Here is an 18,278-nt window from a genome sequence, read left to right on the forward strand (position 1 = left end):
AGACCTAAGGAGTTACAATGCCTTACACAGATGGAGTTGTAACATACTGTCTGAACCACATAGTAGCACTCTAAAACATATGCACTTACTGGTTATTCAATCATGAATCATCAATTCAGTCGATCATAAATTACAATCAGTTCTCATCATTAGATCCTCCTTTTTCAGAAATAAATGAGGAGGAAGTGTTGACCAAACAGTGTCATTCTGGCCACCATGTAAAAGCACAAAAGGCCAGGCTGGCTGTGCAAAACCAGGAAGACCCTGATGATACATGGGGGAGCATCTTGTCAGGGTGCTGAAGACATATGATGAGACCCTCCTCCTGAAAACACACACACACAGAGGGAGAGAGAGAGACAGTTGGAGTCCGAATGTGATCCGTCCTAGTGCCATTGCATTTCCATATATGGTAACTTGTTCAACTAATGTTTCTCCCAACAGATTCTTATGACGTAGCAAGAAAAAAAACTGGTGAGGGCCGCTGATCGGGACTCCTTCTCTTCGGAGGATGAGGGTGGAAAAAGAGGAAGAATGTAAGAACTGTGCAGTACAGTGCACACAAGACCTGAATCAAGTTTAACATAGTTCACTGTCGTTTATACCTGTTATGTTGTCCTGTTGTCATACTGCAGGCCCTCTGCCAAAGTGGTGGAGCATTCTGAAGCCCTGGCCTACATCATTTCAGGACTAAGCGTCACTAAGCCTGCCTCCACCTCTTAGCCACAACGTGTGCTCCAGCCTCCCCCAATGTATTCCCCTCTGCCTCCCACCATCTCCCATGCGCAGGCCTGATGCAGCCTAATTTGGTACAAAACCTTTTGCTGGACAGCAACGGAACTGAGAATCTCTGAGACGTGAATACAGAGCGTGACCAAATGAATTTGAGGGCCTTGGAGGAGATAACGGCGCAAGTGCGTCAGAACATCCTCCCATTCCATCCATCCATTCCAAGCACTAGCCACACACACAAAAACAGCCAGTGCAGACAGCATCATGTCTGTCAGAGGAATTCAGTTTCACTAAAGAGGATGAAGAGGAGAGTGGAGGGAAAATGTAAGGAAAAAGAATGGGGAGATAATGTGTGTGTGGGGGGGGGGGGGGGTGTACATATTGCTGTCACTGCAACTTGGATTGACAATTTACTGTGAAAAAAAGAAGAACTAGATAGATAGATAGATAGATAGATAAATACTTTATTAATCCCGTGGGGAAATTCTGGTATCTTGCAGCTCTCTCATATTTACAATAATTACAAACAATATGTACAGACAATACAAACAAACAATACAATACAGTTATGTACAGTGTAGGATGTAGGATGTATAGTGCAAAACAGTGTAGTCATATAGTTATAGTTTTATGACAGCTGGGAGAAAGGACCTCCTAAGACGCTTAGTCCGAGAACGTAGCGTGTTGAGCCGCCCGCTACGGAGGCTACTGGACTGTCCTGCCAGGACATGGTGGAGGGGGTAATTGACATTGCCCATGATGGCCAAGAGCTTGCCCCGCATTCGTAACTAGGCTACATTCTTAGCTACGACAAAAGTGTAGCAGGCCTTTTGGTCTGGGTTTGGTCATGAAAAACCTGGAAAAGTCATGGAATTTGAAAATAGCAATTTCCAGGCTGGGAAAAGTTTGTGGAAAATAAATAGAGCCAGAAAGTTTGGGAAAATAATAGCATTTGTTCACAAATACCTGTATATTATAGTATATGTGGTTCAGTGAAGATCAACAGAGAACAATTATATTGGTTGAACAAATACGTAGGCCTACAACAGTAAAACCACTTAGCGGCAGCCATATTTCAATTGCGACCTTTAAAGAAACCGTGGGCAGTCTGAGTTGCGGTCATTTTTTTTTCAATAATTTTACTTCAATGAAAAGGTAAGATTTTGTGAATATTTTGAGTGAAAGACCAAGAGGATAAACAGCAAAGACATATTTTTTCATAGCCTGTTTTGCTCATATTCACTAAGGGTGCCAATAATTGTGGAGGGCACTGTATGTATGTTTTTCACAGATGTGTTTGGTATTTTTGTGTTTAATGGCACAGACAGGTGTGACTGAAATCTATGTTGTGTGTCAGACGTGTGTGTTCGCATTTTGCCCATTGTGCTATCATCGATGTGGAGCTATCATAATGTTTTTGGGGCTGTACTTGGTGTTTGACGTTAGCAGTGGAGTTTCTACATTCGGGGCACATGGGGCACTGCGCCCACCAGATCCAGATGGCACTGTGGTGCAGAAAACTCAATACATCTGTGCTTTGTGGCAAAATACTGTATATCTTATTTAATTTAATATGCAAAGTAGCGATTCAATTGTAAATGTGTGTGTGAATAGACTAGACTCAAAAGCATTATAGTGCTGTTTTGGAGTAATTTGATTCGTGTGTGTTTCTGTGTTTGTGCTTGCTCTGTGAAATGCTGCCTGCTCTCTGCTGTCCCTCCACTTCTGGGGCAGCGCTGCAAACATAAGACTGTTGCTATGGAAACACCAATGAGCGTGAGCGACACAGGCCAAAGTTTACTTTGGGAGATTGGGCAGTTTTAGATGTGCCCCACGAAATCCACCTAGCAACCTGCGACCAAGAAAAAATAAATCATACATATTGTACTCCGACAGATCTACGCCACTAACGTTACTGCTCGTTAGCTTTCGCTAGTTTTCTACTGTTTTGGAACCAGCCTCCTCGTTTCAAGGTGCAGACTGAAATCATTTCTGTTTATAAGACAACATTTTATGTAAGTTTTGTTCATTTAGCAGCATGATTTGTTGCTGTTATTGGTTTCAGTTGAGCCTTTCGCTTCATGTTTTTTAGAATAGTAAGTGAAAAGTAAAAAAAAAAGAGGAATAAATAGTGGGTTGGGCAGTATAACATGAACATTCTAAACCCTTTGTTGCTGCCCCAGATTTAAAAGAACACATTTTAGCCATGGCAACCTCACATGGAATGTTTACTTGCATTCTGAGACGAAGTAGAATCTTCAGTGATTTCCAAAGAGCTGCTCAGTCTAATTTGAGTTTTCAAAGAGGATAGTTGTGAAATATGAAGCTGTGTGATCTTTTTAGCTGCTGCCTACCAATGCCCAACGAGGAGTCGGAGGGCAAGACATTGAGGTCAGAGGTGGAGGCAGAGAGAAAGAGAAAAAAGCAGAGGATGGAGAAAGCCGGCAAGACCCTGAGCAAGAAAAAGTTGAGGAAGGAGGCCAAGCGCCAGAAGAAGGAGATGGCCGACAGGAATAGAAAGGATGTTGAAGAAACAAGGTTGAAGAACCTTGTGATGGCCATCCCTGAGGTGCAGAGTGCCGAGATGAAGGATATGTCTCTGGATGAGGGGAAGGAGAGAACTGGGGAGAGAATGGACGGAGGTGCTAGTGTTGCAGTTGTGGTGGTGTCTCTAGACATGGCAAATTCAAGCGCAGATGCTAACATTAAGTCTCTGGAGACAAAGACCTCCCTCAATACAAGGCCTGTGTTTCGTCCGAGGCTGGACTGGTACAAGTACCAGACACGAGTGCGCAGGGAAGAGCAGCAGACCTCGCAGCCTGGGAGGCATGAAAATGTAACCCTAGCAGAGAGAGACCGGCTGGAGGAGGAGACGAGGAAGAGGCTGCTCGGCTGGTTAGCCAGAGGGGCTCACAACAGCTGACGATGCAGATGACCTAGGCCTCTTCGCTGGTGAAATTGTTCCAGGAGTTGAGCAAAGAGGGACTGCGGTGAGTTCAACATTTTCAGATGGCCTTAACATCCTAAAGGAGTTGTAGTGGACGCCTGCAGGTTTTATGTTGTTACACTTGCTAATTTTGAGTCATCATTTCATCTTCTATCCACAGACCAAAATCAGTCATCGTCTCGGCCAATGGGAACACCTCAGCTGGCCTGAGGGGACGGGAGGAGCCCCAATCTCACCAGCTCGGTGAGGGCGACCGAGTGAGGCCTGTGTCTCGTCCAAGACTGGACTGGCACAAATATCAGCCGCGAGTGCGCAGCAATGCCCAGCAGACCCTGCAGCCTGGGAGGTTTGAGGTATTTGAGGATTTGAAGTATCTGTTGTTTTCCTTTGTGATGAACATCACACTGCATTGAACATCACACTGCAAGGCTTGTGGTTCCCAAACATTTTACAGTACCGTACCCTTTTTTTTTCATGTTTGTAACCGCCGCCACGCCCCCTCCCCGCACACATATTCTGCCTATAACACTTAAAACTGTGAAATTATCAGGGTCGATCACTAACCGCCACCGCCACGCCCCCTCCCCCTTACACTTCTCAGTGTAATTTTTCTCTGAATATGGGTGTACATCAGTTTTTTTACAATGTCACTTTACATCAATGGCAAATCAGATTGATACATGTCCTCTCTACGTCATACACATCAGTGAGTAGGATATTCCATCATGTTTTGTTACTTTATTAGTCCACTTTCCGGTAACATTGATTTAAACTTTTGCTGTTGGACCTAGCCTACTTGACTACAGATGTCACAGTCAAATGGCCACAATGAGCGATGAGTTCTGTTATTCCTGAAGGTCAGTTGTACGCAATACGAAAGTGCCTTTTGGCAATGCAGATAGGCTACACCAGGGTTATTATAGTTCATGAAAACTAAGACTAAAACTAAAACTAGCAGTGAAAAAATTATTTTGTTAACTGAAATAAAAATAAAAATCAGTTTTAAAAAACGAAATAAAAAGTACAATTAACAATGCCACACAAACTAAAACTAAATATGTGTATCGTCCGCCAAAGATAAATAGAGACTTTATTCCAGAATTTGCAGACTTTCTTTCCAATACCATGCCCAACTTTGATCGCATCTTAATCCTTGGGGACTTTAATATTCATGTTTGCTGTCCCTCTAAGCCTCTTGTGAGTGAATTTATGCATCTAATTGAATCTTTTAATCTGACTCAGTTTACCACTGGCCCTACACACAAGCTAGGGCGGCCATACACTCGACCTAGTCTTATCGTGTGGTAAACCAATCTGCAACATGGAAGTAATTGATGCCTGTCTGATCATAGTGCTATTCTATTTGACTCATTACTGTCTTTTTTTACCAACTTTTACCCTCTATTGACTCCTTCAAGTCCAGGCTCAAAACCTACTTTTATTCCTTAGCATTTGGATCCCCCTGATTTTAGTTGATAATTTGTATATTTGCTTTTCTGTTAGAGGTGTTTCTGTTCTTTGATGTGTAGATGCTTAGTTGAGTGTGTTGCTTCTGTTTTTCTATTTGATTTTTTTTTGTGATCTAATTGTTTTGTTTCTGTTTTTCTATTTGTTTTGATATTTTATTGTGATTTAATTGTACAGCACTTTGGTCAGCGTGAGTTGTTTTTAAATGTGCTTTATGAATAAATTTGACTTGACTTGACTAAATAGAATTGCTGGTAAAATCAGCTTTGTTTGTTTTCCCTCTTGATCTGCACTGTGGTAAATATACCACTTTGTCCTGTTCTTTTTGACTTCTTTAGAGACACTGGCCTAATAAAAAGGACCCTTTTTCAGTTCTATAAATCAGGGATTTCTTCATAATACCTGAACAACTAAACACGAAAACTTAACTAAAACTACTTATGCACTCACAAGACTAACTAAAACTAAACTAAAATTTAAAAACAAACTGCAAGACTAAATAAAATCAAAACTATAAGAAGGATATCTACAAAGTGCAATGCAATCCTCAAATGAATTTGCTTAAAATTGATTTAATTACATTTACAATTGCCACGTCAATACTTGCAGTAACGTTGCATCTATGAAGAAGGAGAAATCAGTGTTTGAGGTTCATTGTATGTCAGTTCCATGTCCAGGACTCTCCATATTCGACTCTAATAATGTACAATACACTTTTCCATTCTATGGCACCTTTAGCAAGCACAGTTTTGAGGTACTTGTACTTCTGAGTATTTTCCATTTCATGCATACAACACATTACTAAACATTAAACCAGTGGCTTCCAGCCAGTTTGGCTTCTGACATCTTACAAAAAGCAAGAAAGTAGTAGGGGGTGACATTTCAGATGTGTAGGAGTTGCAAACAGCTCCACCAAATAGTGATCTCCCCCATTAAACTTGTCCCATGGCTTGATTTCAATAAATGTTCAAATGATTCAATATCTCACCAAAAATGTAAAGATTAGAGAAAGAGTCCAAAATCTAAAAACAGGTGTATTTGGTGTCCCCATATGTCAACTGTTTAAAATAGTTCAAACTACGTAGCTCGACCTCCAGCAGCTACAACAGTAACATGCTGCTTGACACAGTTTAATGATGTCAGGATCTGAATACTTCTTCCACAACTGCCTATTTACAATGCCTTATTGTAAATGTTACAAAATCCCGCAACAATTCTGTTGTCCACTGACTACTGCAACACAATTGCAGTATGCTCTTTAAGTAGAATCTTAGCAACAAACAGTAAGACTTGGATATGGACAAGCAACACAGACAAAACTTTCCGAGCACAAGTTTAATGAATGCACACATTCTGATTCAGTATGGTCATCAATACATTCAGATCCCAGACAGAAGCCAGTGCATGTGAGAGGATATACGTGGTCCCATTTAATCATGACCTCAGTGCCTCAGCATCAAAACAGGAAAACAAATCTATGAGGGGTTGAGAAAAAAAAAACAGAAAGTAACAAACTCCAAACCACCATTACAGGCTGTGTACTCACTGCCCCCATCCAAACTTCTTCAGGAATGCTCTGCAAGAACAAACCAGACCAGTCCCCGCCACAAACATCCGCTCTACTCTTACCATCGACCCAGACCCCCAACTGCCCACTGGACCACCAGAATTCCCCCCTATCGATCTGCGAGCAAGGAGCTCTAATGGCTGGAGGGGAGCTGGGTGTGGGGGAGGGGGGGTACGGCTTGGCGTGAGGCTGGGAGACGGAGGGATCGATGTGCAGACGGCTTCTTTAGGCAGGCTCAGACGGTTCGTTAGGTTGGCAGCGCGTGTTTGCAGGAGCAGAGCAGAATTGGAGGTTGGAGAAAAGGGGGGGGCTATTGTCCCTTCTGCTGCGGTGGCTGCTCTGGTCCCTAATGGGGGCAGATTCCACCAGCCTTGTCTGTTCTCCAACACTGGTCCCATAGGAATTCAGTGCGTATGCACACAGACACACAGATGAACACACACAGATGATCACACTCTGTCTCACACACACACACACACACACACACACACACACACACACACACAAACAAACACACACACAATGGCCTTCCTGGTAGAAAAGCTGACATACCAGTGTCTAGGATACAAACAATAGGACAAAGTTTCCGAGCAGAACCATCCATCACGTCCAAGAAGGAGACCAAGACAATGCAAACAGTTGTCTTCAAGAGATATTCCTGTGACATCACATCCACCTTAAAACTTCCTTGGAATCCCTTGTGGTAAACATTAAAAAAAAATGTTATTTTTAATCTCACAACTCCAATTCCCTATATGCATATGCAGGAAAAAAAATTGCAGCAGATTAAATAAATTTTATAAGGCGAATATAAATATGATTTGAATCTATTAACAGCATGAAAGATATTGGAAGAAAGCACTCTCAACCAGTCTCATTTTCACTGGGCGCACACACATTAGCTTGTCAGAATGATGGAGCAAAAGTGAATCAGTTGTCAGCATCTCCTGTGGTGTCAACCATGCCCCTGTGGTGAGTGCCAACAGCTGTGGCTTTGGTCTATGCATGTGCTTTGTTGGGGAGCTGGCTTTGCTGGTTGCCATGGAATCATTGGGTCAGGCTGACGATGTGCCTGTTGAGTTGCTCGGTAAAGGCCTGCTGAGAAAAACACTTGATGACCCGCTCCCTCCCCGCCTGACCCATCTTCTGCTTGAGCCGTGGCTCTCGGACAAACTGCTCCATGGCCGCAGAGAAGCTCTCTGGGGTAGGCGGACAGAGGAATCCGGTTTCGCCATGAGCGACAGACTCCAGCGGGCCTCCCGAGTTGACGCCGATGACAGGGCAGCAGCAATACATGGCCTCCACAGGCACAATGCCAAAGTGTTCGTTGGCGGGCGTGTAGAGCACGCAGACACTCCGCCGCAGCAGGCTCACCTTCTGTGTGTCGGAGAAGGAGCGCACGAAGGTCAGGTGAGCCTCCACCCCTAGGGAGCGGCACAGTGCCCGCAGCTCCTTATAGTGCTCCACGTTCTCCACTACGCGCGAGTCGTAGCCCCCCGCCATGACCAGGTGCACCTTCTCCCACAAATCCCCCCTCCCCAAGGCGCTCCCACAGGGACGCCAATGAATGCAGGGCCAGAGGGAGGTCCTTCTTGCGCTCGTAGCGGTTTATGGACAAGAACACCAGGCTCCGTCCCTCAGGTATCAGCCCGTCCAGCCCCTCAGTAATTGGTGTGTCGAAGGAGACTGGGTTGAGAGAGGGGTAGAGCACGTCGGTGTGCACACCCTGCAGGCGTGGGAAGGTCTGACGGAAGACCCCGGCAGTAAAGCGGCTGTTGACCAGCACGCGGTCGGCCATGCCGGTGGTGGTCTCCTCAAGCCAGTCCAGCGGGGCTCGGTAGCAACGCTTCAGGAGAGAGCGGCGCGTGGTGAGGAGCTGGTCAGGGAAGTGGCAGTAGAAGAGGACCTTCTTCCTGTGGCGTGCCAGGCGAAGCACGGGGATGCATGCCGACACCTGAGAGACGGGCAGCGAGTGCAAAAGAAAGAAAACAAGAAGTATGACATCATGCATTTGTCTGCTTTGTCAAGACCAAACAGTGAACCTCAGGGAGGAACGGACTAAGGAGTACGCAGATTATGCCGTGTTAGTCTCTCTTGTCTATTTTTCTGACATCCAAAAATAACATGGGCAGATCATTGGACCAGAGTGAGATTTGGGTTCAGGTGCAAGCTTGCAATGCAATGTAATGTAATGACAATAAGTCGTCGCTGTTTTTGTGTTAGAATTATTTTACTCTCAAAGGCCCTTTTGGCCACAATTTGCGCTATAGCAAACAGCTTGAACTTTGTTTGGCATCAATGAAAGAAATGTATTAAGACAAAAAAGATTATTTGACTTTCAGTCCGTACTTTAATTACGGACCTTGTGAGGAAGTGTGTGAATGTGTATGACAGATCACCTGATCACAGAAGACCACGTCAAACTCCTCATGGCTAAAGAGCAACAGGTAGAGTGCCACATAGATCATGCGCAGATAGGCACACAGGGCGTGGAAGTACCCACACACGCTCCTGGGCAGCCAGTCTCCAACACACACCACAGGAAGATCAGGATCCAATGTCTCAGAGAAACAGTGGGTAGGGTCGTAGTGTGCAGTCCAGATCTGCACATGACATCCACGGGACTGAAGGGCCACTGCTGCATCCACCACCAGACGCTCCGCTCCTCCGATACCCAGATCAGGGTGCAGAAAAACCACCCGCACCATTCTGCGCACACAACTGAGAGCACACATTTCAAGTAAGATGCAATGCAGCACTACTAATCATAACTGGGAAAGATTCAGTATACAGGCCAAGGAAATTCACTGGGGCTATGCTTATAGTTGGATTGAAATGTAATAAAAACATCTACTCTATCCAGATCATTTCCATTTATAACAATCAAGCTACAGTACATGCTGTCAAAGCATTCATTCTAGTCAAGAATTAGTCAAGAATGCCGTAGAAGACGTGCACAGTAAGTGCGAGAGTATGATCTAACAAGGTGGAGGTCCAGGCTCACATCACCTCACAGTCACACCAAGTCTAACTTACCCTTCCACTGAACACACTACAACGACCTTTCTAAAAACTAAAAACATTAATGAAAACAAGATGCATATTCACAGAGCACACGTAGACACAATCGTCTTAAGGGCGTAAATTACAGTAAATGATTTACGTACGTACTGTACAACATCCGGAGTGCTAACGTTACACTAAGTTATTAAACCAGCCTTATCCAATGACTCCCTTACTTACTGTGTTGCTCAAGTCAGCTTTGACACCCAGAAGATAGCGTCTGTTAAGTCACTTCACAATTTTACCAACCGTAGGATTTCGCTCCTACTTCCTACACATTCACACCTCTATAGCTGGACTGGTGTAGTGAAAACGAAAGCTTACTTTAATACCTAGAATGTCTAGATAGCCGAGCTAATGAGTTGACTATAGCTAACTAAACCGTAACCTGCTTGATGGTTGGGTTCCGCACGTTTTCCAAAATAACATAATAGTAACTCGCATAACACCTAATGGTAAAAAACATAAAATGGTATTAACTGATTCTGTGACCAAATAGCTATTTCTTGAAACGCACCTTCAGTTCCTTGGGTTGAGTCACCTGGACAACTGTAAACTAATCTGTCAATAGAATATCCCAAAATAGTCCAGACGTGGTTGACGCCATGTTGGCTCAACGGTTAGACTTGAAAAGAACGAAATATGTAGACAAACTGAGAAAAGCCAGACGGCTGAGCCAAAATGTCTTCTTAGGCCCAAAGTAACTGGCCAATCAGAGCACGATATTTGTGAAACTCCGGTAAATCCATTGCCTTACGTTTAAAAGTTTAAACTATTCATGGACGTAGTTTGAGAAGTCAATTTTGGAGGATACAGTTTTGTTAATATTATTGTGTGGAGGTCGAATTAATTTTAATTAAAAGACTTTTTAAAAAAGTGAGCTTTCAGTGTCAATTCCAATCAGGCATTATATTAGACCATCTCTTGGTCCTTTAGTAAGTTGTCGTGGCTTTGCAAAGGAGTCGTCATCAAAAGGGTCTTTTCCCAGTTACGTTGATTTGGTCCAGAAGAAGATATCTACAGTGTGCTTTCAGGAGACTTGTCAGTGTCGAGTACCATATCTACATCTTCCAAAATGGTAAGACTAACATTTTACTTTAATGAGTTCGCAATTCTGGGTGAGGTAAATTCAGTCTCGTTGCTTATTTGTAGATTTAGGTGTTGTCTGAAGATGAAACCGTGCCGGCTAGCTAGCTAACGCAAAGTTAGCTGGTCAGCGTTATTTGACTTGTGTTTGTAGTTTGAGTGCTCATTCATTAAAAAATGTAATTCATTTATTCAGTAATTTAACAAAGTGGTGTTATATTTGTCACGCACTAGTTTCAGCTTTCAACCTAGCTAAATTATTCTCAATAAGTTAATGGTTACTGAGCTGGAAAGGTCCATATTCCAATTGTAGACGTGGCTATTTGTTGACTTCGCCATATTTTGTACCAGAGAAAAAAGAGTAATATATATATCCACACACACTCTTATGTATTAGAACAACTGCCACAGTTCCCGTAGTTCAATTTGACGACTTTTTAGATCATATGTGTCCTCTTTGGTAGAAAGCTAACGTACACGTATTCTATCTCTCCCGCAGCCTGGTCCAGCTTCTAGTGCCACCAACGTGGGAGCGTCCAGCCGGTCTCCCAGCAAAACAGTAGCCCCTCGGGCTGCAGGGTCCACTGTCCGACAAAGGTATGGTCCTTCATACGCACATGGTCACTTACAGTAGTACTGCACACGAACACAGTTAAAATCTTGCTAACACACTCACATTCTGATACGACATTCATGTGTAATCAACTTGAGTGATTCATCAGTTCAGTCCGTTAGTTTCAGTGAGTGATAGGATAACCCAATCAGGCACTTCAGCCTACTATCTTAAAGATAACATTGTGTCCATCTCAGATACACATACACAGAGACACTCGTAGAAGAGCACATTTTTATTTGGTTACACACTGTTTTGAAGTCTAAACTGCTGTGAGCTGTAATCATTCAGAATTATGTTTCCTGAAAGCATTGTTGAGCAACTACTGAGGTAACCATCGAGACAGTGTTCAAAATGATAGTATCTGTATATTTCTCTCTATCAGTTAACTGGTAGTTATTCAACAACACTTTTGGGAAACACACCACAGTGTGACCGTATGGAAATGTGATCTATCCGTCTAGCAGGATACAAGAAGTGGATGTCTTCAGTCACCTGAAGTTGTCTTTGTGTGCAGTTTTTTTTCTGGATATTAAAGGACATTGCCCTCTGTTTCCTTGACTATGCAATGTCTTTAATGGAATCGATATTGCAGCAGTACATTCAGATGTGTGTTTGTGTATGTCTGTGAGCAGGAAGACCACCAGCAGTGGAAACCGCAGCGCTGGCAGAACCACGACAGCAGCAGGGACAGGAGGCATGTGGCGCTTCTACACCGAGGACTCACCAGGGCTTAAAGTGTGAGTATAGGATCCCATGCCGGATACACACCTGTAAACGGCTGCAGCATCTCTTTACATAACCTGTATGGAACAAAACACAGCCATTACCTCATCCAGTAGAGCCCTCTCTCATCCTCCACACAATACATGTGTGGCACCTCCATGCATGAAGTGTTATGCTAAAACATGAAGCTGCAACGTTTTAAAACGTTTAGTTTTACAAATCACATTCATTCATTTAGGAGACACAATCTGTAAGTGGTGTGCAGTACAGGAAAGTCCACTTAATTTCCACTAGCTTCAAGGGGAAGAAACCCTAGAGGATATTGAAGCTAAGCTAAAGCAGTTGTGGAGGGGAAAAATGTGTTAGTTTTGTAGGCGATTATGGAAGAGTTGGGTCTTGAAATCTTTTTTTGACACAATATTCAAAACCTGAAATCCACAAATCCCCACTTCATACCACATAGAAGCTCACTGTACATTTGTGTTAATTCATTGCACAGTACTCTTGGTTGTGAGGTACACTGCACATTGCCTGTACACAACCCTACTGCACACTGATGAATCACCTCACCAGCCTCACACAACCCTCACTTTATCTGACTCTTCTTACGTTAAAACACTCATTTGTTGACTGTGGTCTGAACAGGGTTTGTCTCTTCTAAACAAACCTTCAATAATCCAGGGTGTAAACCAACACAGGTGGAATTTCTAAATCCTGAATGTCTATTCTGCGTTCTATGGAACGTTTACTCAGTCACAGGGCTTCTTCCTCCCTAACTGCTTTCTACCTCATCTCTACCGTGTTTCCACTGTGTGCACAGTCTTCAGCTTAAAGTACTTTGCGTGACTCCAACACCTGGTGTGCATGAGGGTGGGAACTCTTCTTCAGCTATGCAGCCCAAATGGACATAGATGCAGACATGAGGCCTTCATTTCATAGGGCACGTGTGACATAATGCTTGACCACAAATGGCGCAACATCAAAGGGAGGAGTCGAGAAATAGTGATAGTTGATAGTTAATAGTTAGTTGAATTTGTGTCTTATTAGCCAATCAGATACCCAGGAATTCTGACATGTGCTGTGATGAACCAAACAAATATCAGGTGGCTTGTCATGTCCAACAGACATCACTGCATGTTATACAAATATTTTAACTATTAAATTGTCATAGTGAAATGATTAAATATGTCATGTTGAATTTCTAAAAACCCAGCACAGTTCAAACAACAGTTATTTAAATGGAGTGAGACGCAGTAATTTAAAAAATTTCAGGACACAGCAAAATAGTCAACAAAATATCAACTAATATTTCATACCCGAAGTGAATAATCCCAATTGGCGAATAATCAGCGAAGATTCAAATAAGAGTAGGAAACTTTCGACCAGATGACTCGGTGAAAAGGGAATGACTGTAAAGGAAATGTATCGTCTACCTTGGCTCATCTCTATAATAATTAGGTTACGTTCAACATTTGCAATTAAGTTTTATACAGAACATATAGGCTAACATAATGGATTTGATTTATAAGACGACTTACAGGAAATGTATACTGAGCATCTGATGAGGCTTGCTATGTTTCTGACCTTCTACATCATATAGATATTGAATAATTATTACTATAGGCTACCTATATGACACTATTACCATTACGGAGACTGTAGTTGGATTTGACATATTTTGTATTTTACTGTCAAACTATGCAGTGATTAGAGTAGATGCACTTGGAAGCCAAGATGCAGGTTACATTTCAAAGAAATGGCAGAACGAACGAGGCTTAGATCTGTGAGCACGTTATGAAATTACAAAATGAATGTGCCCTTGAGATGTATGTGTATGTATGTTGGCCTAAAAACAAACAGCAGTCCTGTAACATTCAGCAAGAGCAAACCTGCGTGTTGAGTGGATGGCCTGTGCAGAGGTATACGTGTTAATCTAACCTGAAGTTGGATAGTACACTATACATGTGTGTATGTATGTACCGGTATATGTGTATATATAGTGTACTATCCAACTTCACCTCTGCACAGGCCACTCACTCATAACATGCATGTTTGCTCTTGCTGAATGTTACTGGACTGCTGTTTGTTTTTAGTCCCTGGTATGCACAGAGTAAATGGAGCATAATGCAGGAATCATTTATTTAGGTGTTTATGAAAACCTGTAATGAGTTCCAACCTTCATCCTCTCTGTAATATTGCACACACACACACACACACACACACACACACACACACACACACACACACACACACACACACACACAGGTATGTTTAATTGATGCAGGAAGAGTGAGGGGTGATGAGAATGGGGATAAACATGAAATTTTAATGACAGGATATCAACCCTCTGTCTTAGGCCTCCTCCTGATCCATACCAACTGTGTGTAGGTGTGTGTGTGTGTGAAAGTGAGTGTGTGTTACTGGAGAATGTACATTTGTGTAAGTGCATGCTTCAGTGTGGATACTGGTGTGTGTGTGTGTTTAAGGGTCAAAGTGTACTGGTGTTTTAATGCTGCTGAAGTCTTCAGAGTGTGAGGAGAGGGAGAGAGCAAGCGACTGTGTGTGTGTGTGTGTGTTTTTAATTAAAGTTCCGTTCTGAAAGGTCACATCAATTAAAGCCTGGGGGGTGGGCCTTTAGTCGGCATGGTTACGCTGCTGCCTAGCGACCCGGGGGTCTCTACGAAGGGGTTCTAATAAAGCCCTTCGTTAGCTGTGTTCTCGTTAGCCTCTTCCCCTCCAACCGTGCGGCTAATCCACAGTCACATGACCCAGAGGGTGCACTGTGATTGGTCCTTTGGGTCAGGCGTGGAATCGACCTCAGCTGTCCATCACAAAGAGACATTGAGCATCTGTCAGAGAGGAATCTCTAATGACAGAACAACTTTCACCTAGGAAGTAATACATTACAGCACTGCCACTCTCATATTCATCTATTTGTAGTCATTGGGCAGGTTCTGACCAAATTAGAGACGTACAGTTTATCAGCGCTTGGACTTTGGAGCAACTTGAATATTATCAAAACTAAAAGTCAACATACATCTGGGGTCGTTAATACACTTTGCGCAAACATGTTTATGTATTTTAAGTTAGCCCTATGTAAAAATCTTGTGCTGTTAAAGCAACATTTATGTAACAATTTGACCTTACAATCATTTTTGGTGGTATACTGACTTGTTATATGGATAATGGTGTCTGCCACAGCACACCTGGTATTGCTTTAGTGGACGGGGCGTGATCACTAAGCTCACAACAGCTAGACCCTTCTGCTAGCTAGAATGAGAAGCTAGTGCAGTATTCTCTGTATGGACATGGTAGAGGCCACAAAGACACCGAGGAAGACTTGAGAGAGAGGGCAACCGAGCAAGAGACCAAATAAGAGTCGCTCTCGACTGGCTTTTACTTGCTGGCAAGAGCTAAAAGAGACAGAAGGATGCAAGTCAGATGCAAAGCTGGCCTTCTTTCTGTTGGACTAGTCCCTAATAACCCATTAACTCTCTTGCTATGCCTTCCGGTTGCTTGATGTTTGGCTGTGTTAGGAAAGTTGTCGACTAGCTAGTTTTTCATCGTAAACCTCCCTTCCAATGTTGTTTACGAAAAAATGAGACCGTAGGCTATAACGTGATATGTCATCCATGTCTCACAGAGATTTATAGTTTTTTTTTTTTTCAGATGCCCAAAGTCATTGATCCCTCAGGCTAGCATCCAAATAAATGAATCTCCAACCAAAAGGTTTAATCAGTCTTTGTCAATCTCACGCCAAATAAGCCATGGAAGTTTGCAGCTTTGAAAACCTAACGCCGCTAGCTTGTCCAACACACACACACACACACACGCACACAATTGTGCACAATATGTGCCTTTTATCATGTCGCATTACTTGACACGTACTCCACATTCAAACTCTTAGAGCACAATGTATATAGGCTGAAATCGCGGCAGTATTTCAGCAAAACTAGAATTTGTCATTCTTTTTTGTTATTCTTTTGGTTAGTTTGGTTATGTTAGTTTTCCTCTGACACAAAAAATTAAAACTGCATAGTCATGTTTGTGGAACAAGCTTGTAATATTATTGTACCTTGTCAGTTGACATGCTTTGGCTTCTGCCATTGTCTTTGCTGGTTCCATATCCTTCAGCTTGTCAACAACTACATTTCCCTCGGGATTAATAAAGTATCTATCTATTTAACTATCTATCTATCTCTCTATCTCTCTATCTATCTCTATCTATCTATCTATCTATCTATTTAACTAAACGTGTACACTGTCCATTAGGAGGCCTCGAAGCACGATTTGTATTTACGACAGTGGAGTGAACTACACTCCGCAACTTTAGGGGGAGCGCAGTAGCAAAAAATACCTATTTTCTGAATAATAAAACAAAACATATAGGTAATAAAAATTCCCTCCAGAAATGCTGTCTAACTGCTTTTAATATTCTGGTAAAGCAATTTTTTGGAGAAACCGGGCATGTACATTCTCAAAGACACACAGGCAACTTGTGCATCTCGTGCAAGCCAGAGGATTATGTTTGGATCATGTAACAAAATAATGTCAGTCTTATCACTCTGATGGCTTTGTTTCTCTGATGGCTTTGTTCTCACCATTCAATCAAGTTGACAGCCAGCCAATCTGGGATCCATCACAGTTACTAGTTACACCCTCCACTAGGGGGTGCTGTAAGAGTGAGACATAGACACTTAGGCATACAGGCATACACACAAGTGTGATGCCTTCAGGCAAGGTGGAGATTCATCTCAGTAAGCCTTTGTGAGCACTAGAGCATTCGTGAGCTGGGAGGGTATTCTGCTACCTTAACCCTGCCTGAGGGGGACCATACATTAAGTGTCGGTTTGACAGCTGTCATCCTGTTATGTCACACAACCATAAACTCTTGCTCTCTCTCTCTCTCTCTCTCTCGCTCTCAGAGGGCCTGTCCCAGTCCTGGTCATGAGTCTGCTGTTCATCGCCTCCGTCTTCATGCTGCACATCTGGGGCAAGTACACACGCTCCTGAACGCCTTTGTGACCCCTGACCCTCTGACCGGAGCGCCCCCTTTGTCTCTTAAGCCATCGGACCTGGACCAAACCCGCCACCCTGCCCCAGGAGTCAGACATGACGCCACCCCTCCCCTGACAAGTCAGCCCCGTCACCCTGGGCGGCTTCTGGAGATATTTCTCACGCCTGTCAAGGCTCATCATGTATCTCATATGGTCATATTTGTATTTCTCTTTTTTTTTTTTCTTTGATTTTTGGCTGACACAATTTGTACACAGTGTTAAGTAATAATTTTCAATAAAGTAAGGTCTCTATTTGTGTGATACATATGTGTGTATATGCCGAGACATAAGCAATTATCTGTTGTTTGCATATTATCTGCTTAAGGCACTACAAGTGATTTACGCACACCAGGTGTTATTGCATTCCATAGGCTTAAGGAGGACAATGTGGGTCCTCTAGTTGTCTGTTTTAACTTGTAGCTCAGCACCTGGATGCACTTGTCTCGGTATGAACATGCACGTTCACAGGTATACAGCCCCACTCACCAGCCACTGACACCCTCTTAGTGAGTCGTAAAGGCAGTCAGACAGAGCTGCTGATTAAAACCCTGAGAAACTCCGATTCTGAGCGCACCTTGTGCACCTTGTTTGTCTTTCACTGATTCTTTTCAACCAAAGTTGATTATAGCTTCAGATGGTTTAATTGGCAAGCCTGTCAGTTCATTGTCTCCTTTAAGTGTTGGACACTTGGTGGCTGAGATGGCCATTACCCATTTTCACATCATCCAAATGAAGCTCATTACAGTCCATACCTCCTAGAAGTGTTTCAATAGAGGGACTAGGCATCAGAATGACTGTTCCATAAATATACATAACCATTTTGATGCTAAATGCTTACATTTATTATTTTTGAAAGGGGGCAATGACTCTCAATTCTGTTTATCTGATACAATGATGGAGAAACATTTGGAAAAGAGCCAAAACAAGCAAACCAAGTTTGTGAAGAGAGGAAGAGTGTTTTCATCAGCGCGTTCTTGTTTCTCCCACTTCTGAGACCTTGTCCTCTAGCCATATCAAACA

The 18,278-nt window shown here is 43.0% G+C and overlaps 2 protein-coding genes across 2 annotated transcripts; one reads left to right on the plus strand and one right to left on the minus strand.

Annotated features, from left to right (window-relative positions):
* Positions 1-6,466: 6,466 nt before the first annotated feature.
* alg2 (ALG2 alpha-1,3/1,6-mannosyltransferase) lies at positions 6,467-10,462 on the minus strand. Its single transcript, XM_012820450.3, is given in 4 exon segments — positions 6,467-8,237; positions 8,239-8,667; positions 9,113-9,434; positions 10,294-10,462. Coding segments are annotated over 3 exon segments (1,215 nt in total). The 5' UTR covers positions 9,422-9,434; positions 10,294-10,462; the 3' UTR covers positions 6,467-7,760.
* A 246-nt stretch (positions 10,463-10,708) lies between these two features.
* sec61b (SEC61 translocon subunit beta) lies at positions 10,709-17,521 on the plus strand. Its single transcript, XM_012820453.3, has 4 exons — positions 10,709-10,854; positions 11,362-11,459; positions 12,111-12,215; positions 17,127-17,521. The coding sequence occupies exons 1-4, from the start codon at positions 10,852-10,854 to the stop codon at positions 17,212-17,214; spliced, it is 294 nt and encodes a 97-aa protein (XP_012675907.1). The 5' UTR covers positions 10,709-10,851; the 3' UTR covers positions 17,215-17,521.
* The last annotated feature ends 757 nt before the right edge of the window (positions 17,522-18,278 follow it).

Source organism: Clupea harengus, chromosome 11 (assembly GCF_900700415.2).
Source record: "Clupea harengus chromosome 11, Ch_v2.0.2, whole genome shotgun sequence".
Taxonomy (NCBI): domain Eukaryota; kingdom Metazoa; phylum Chordata; class Actinopteri; order Clupeiformes; family Clupeidae; genus Clupea; species Clupea harengus.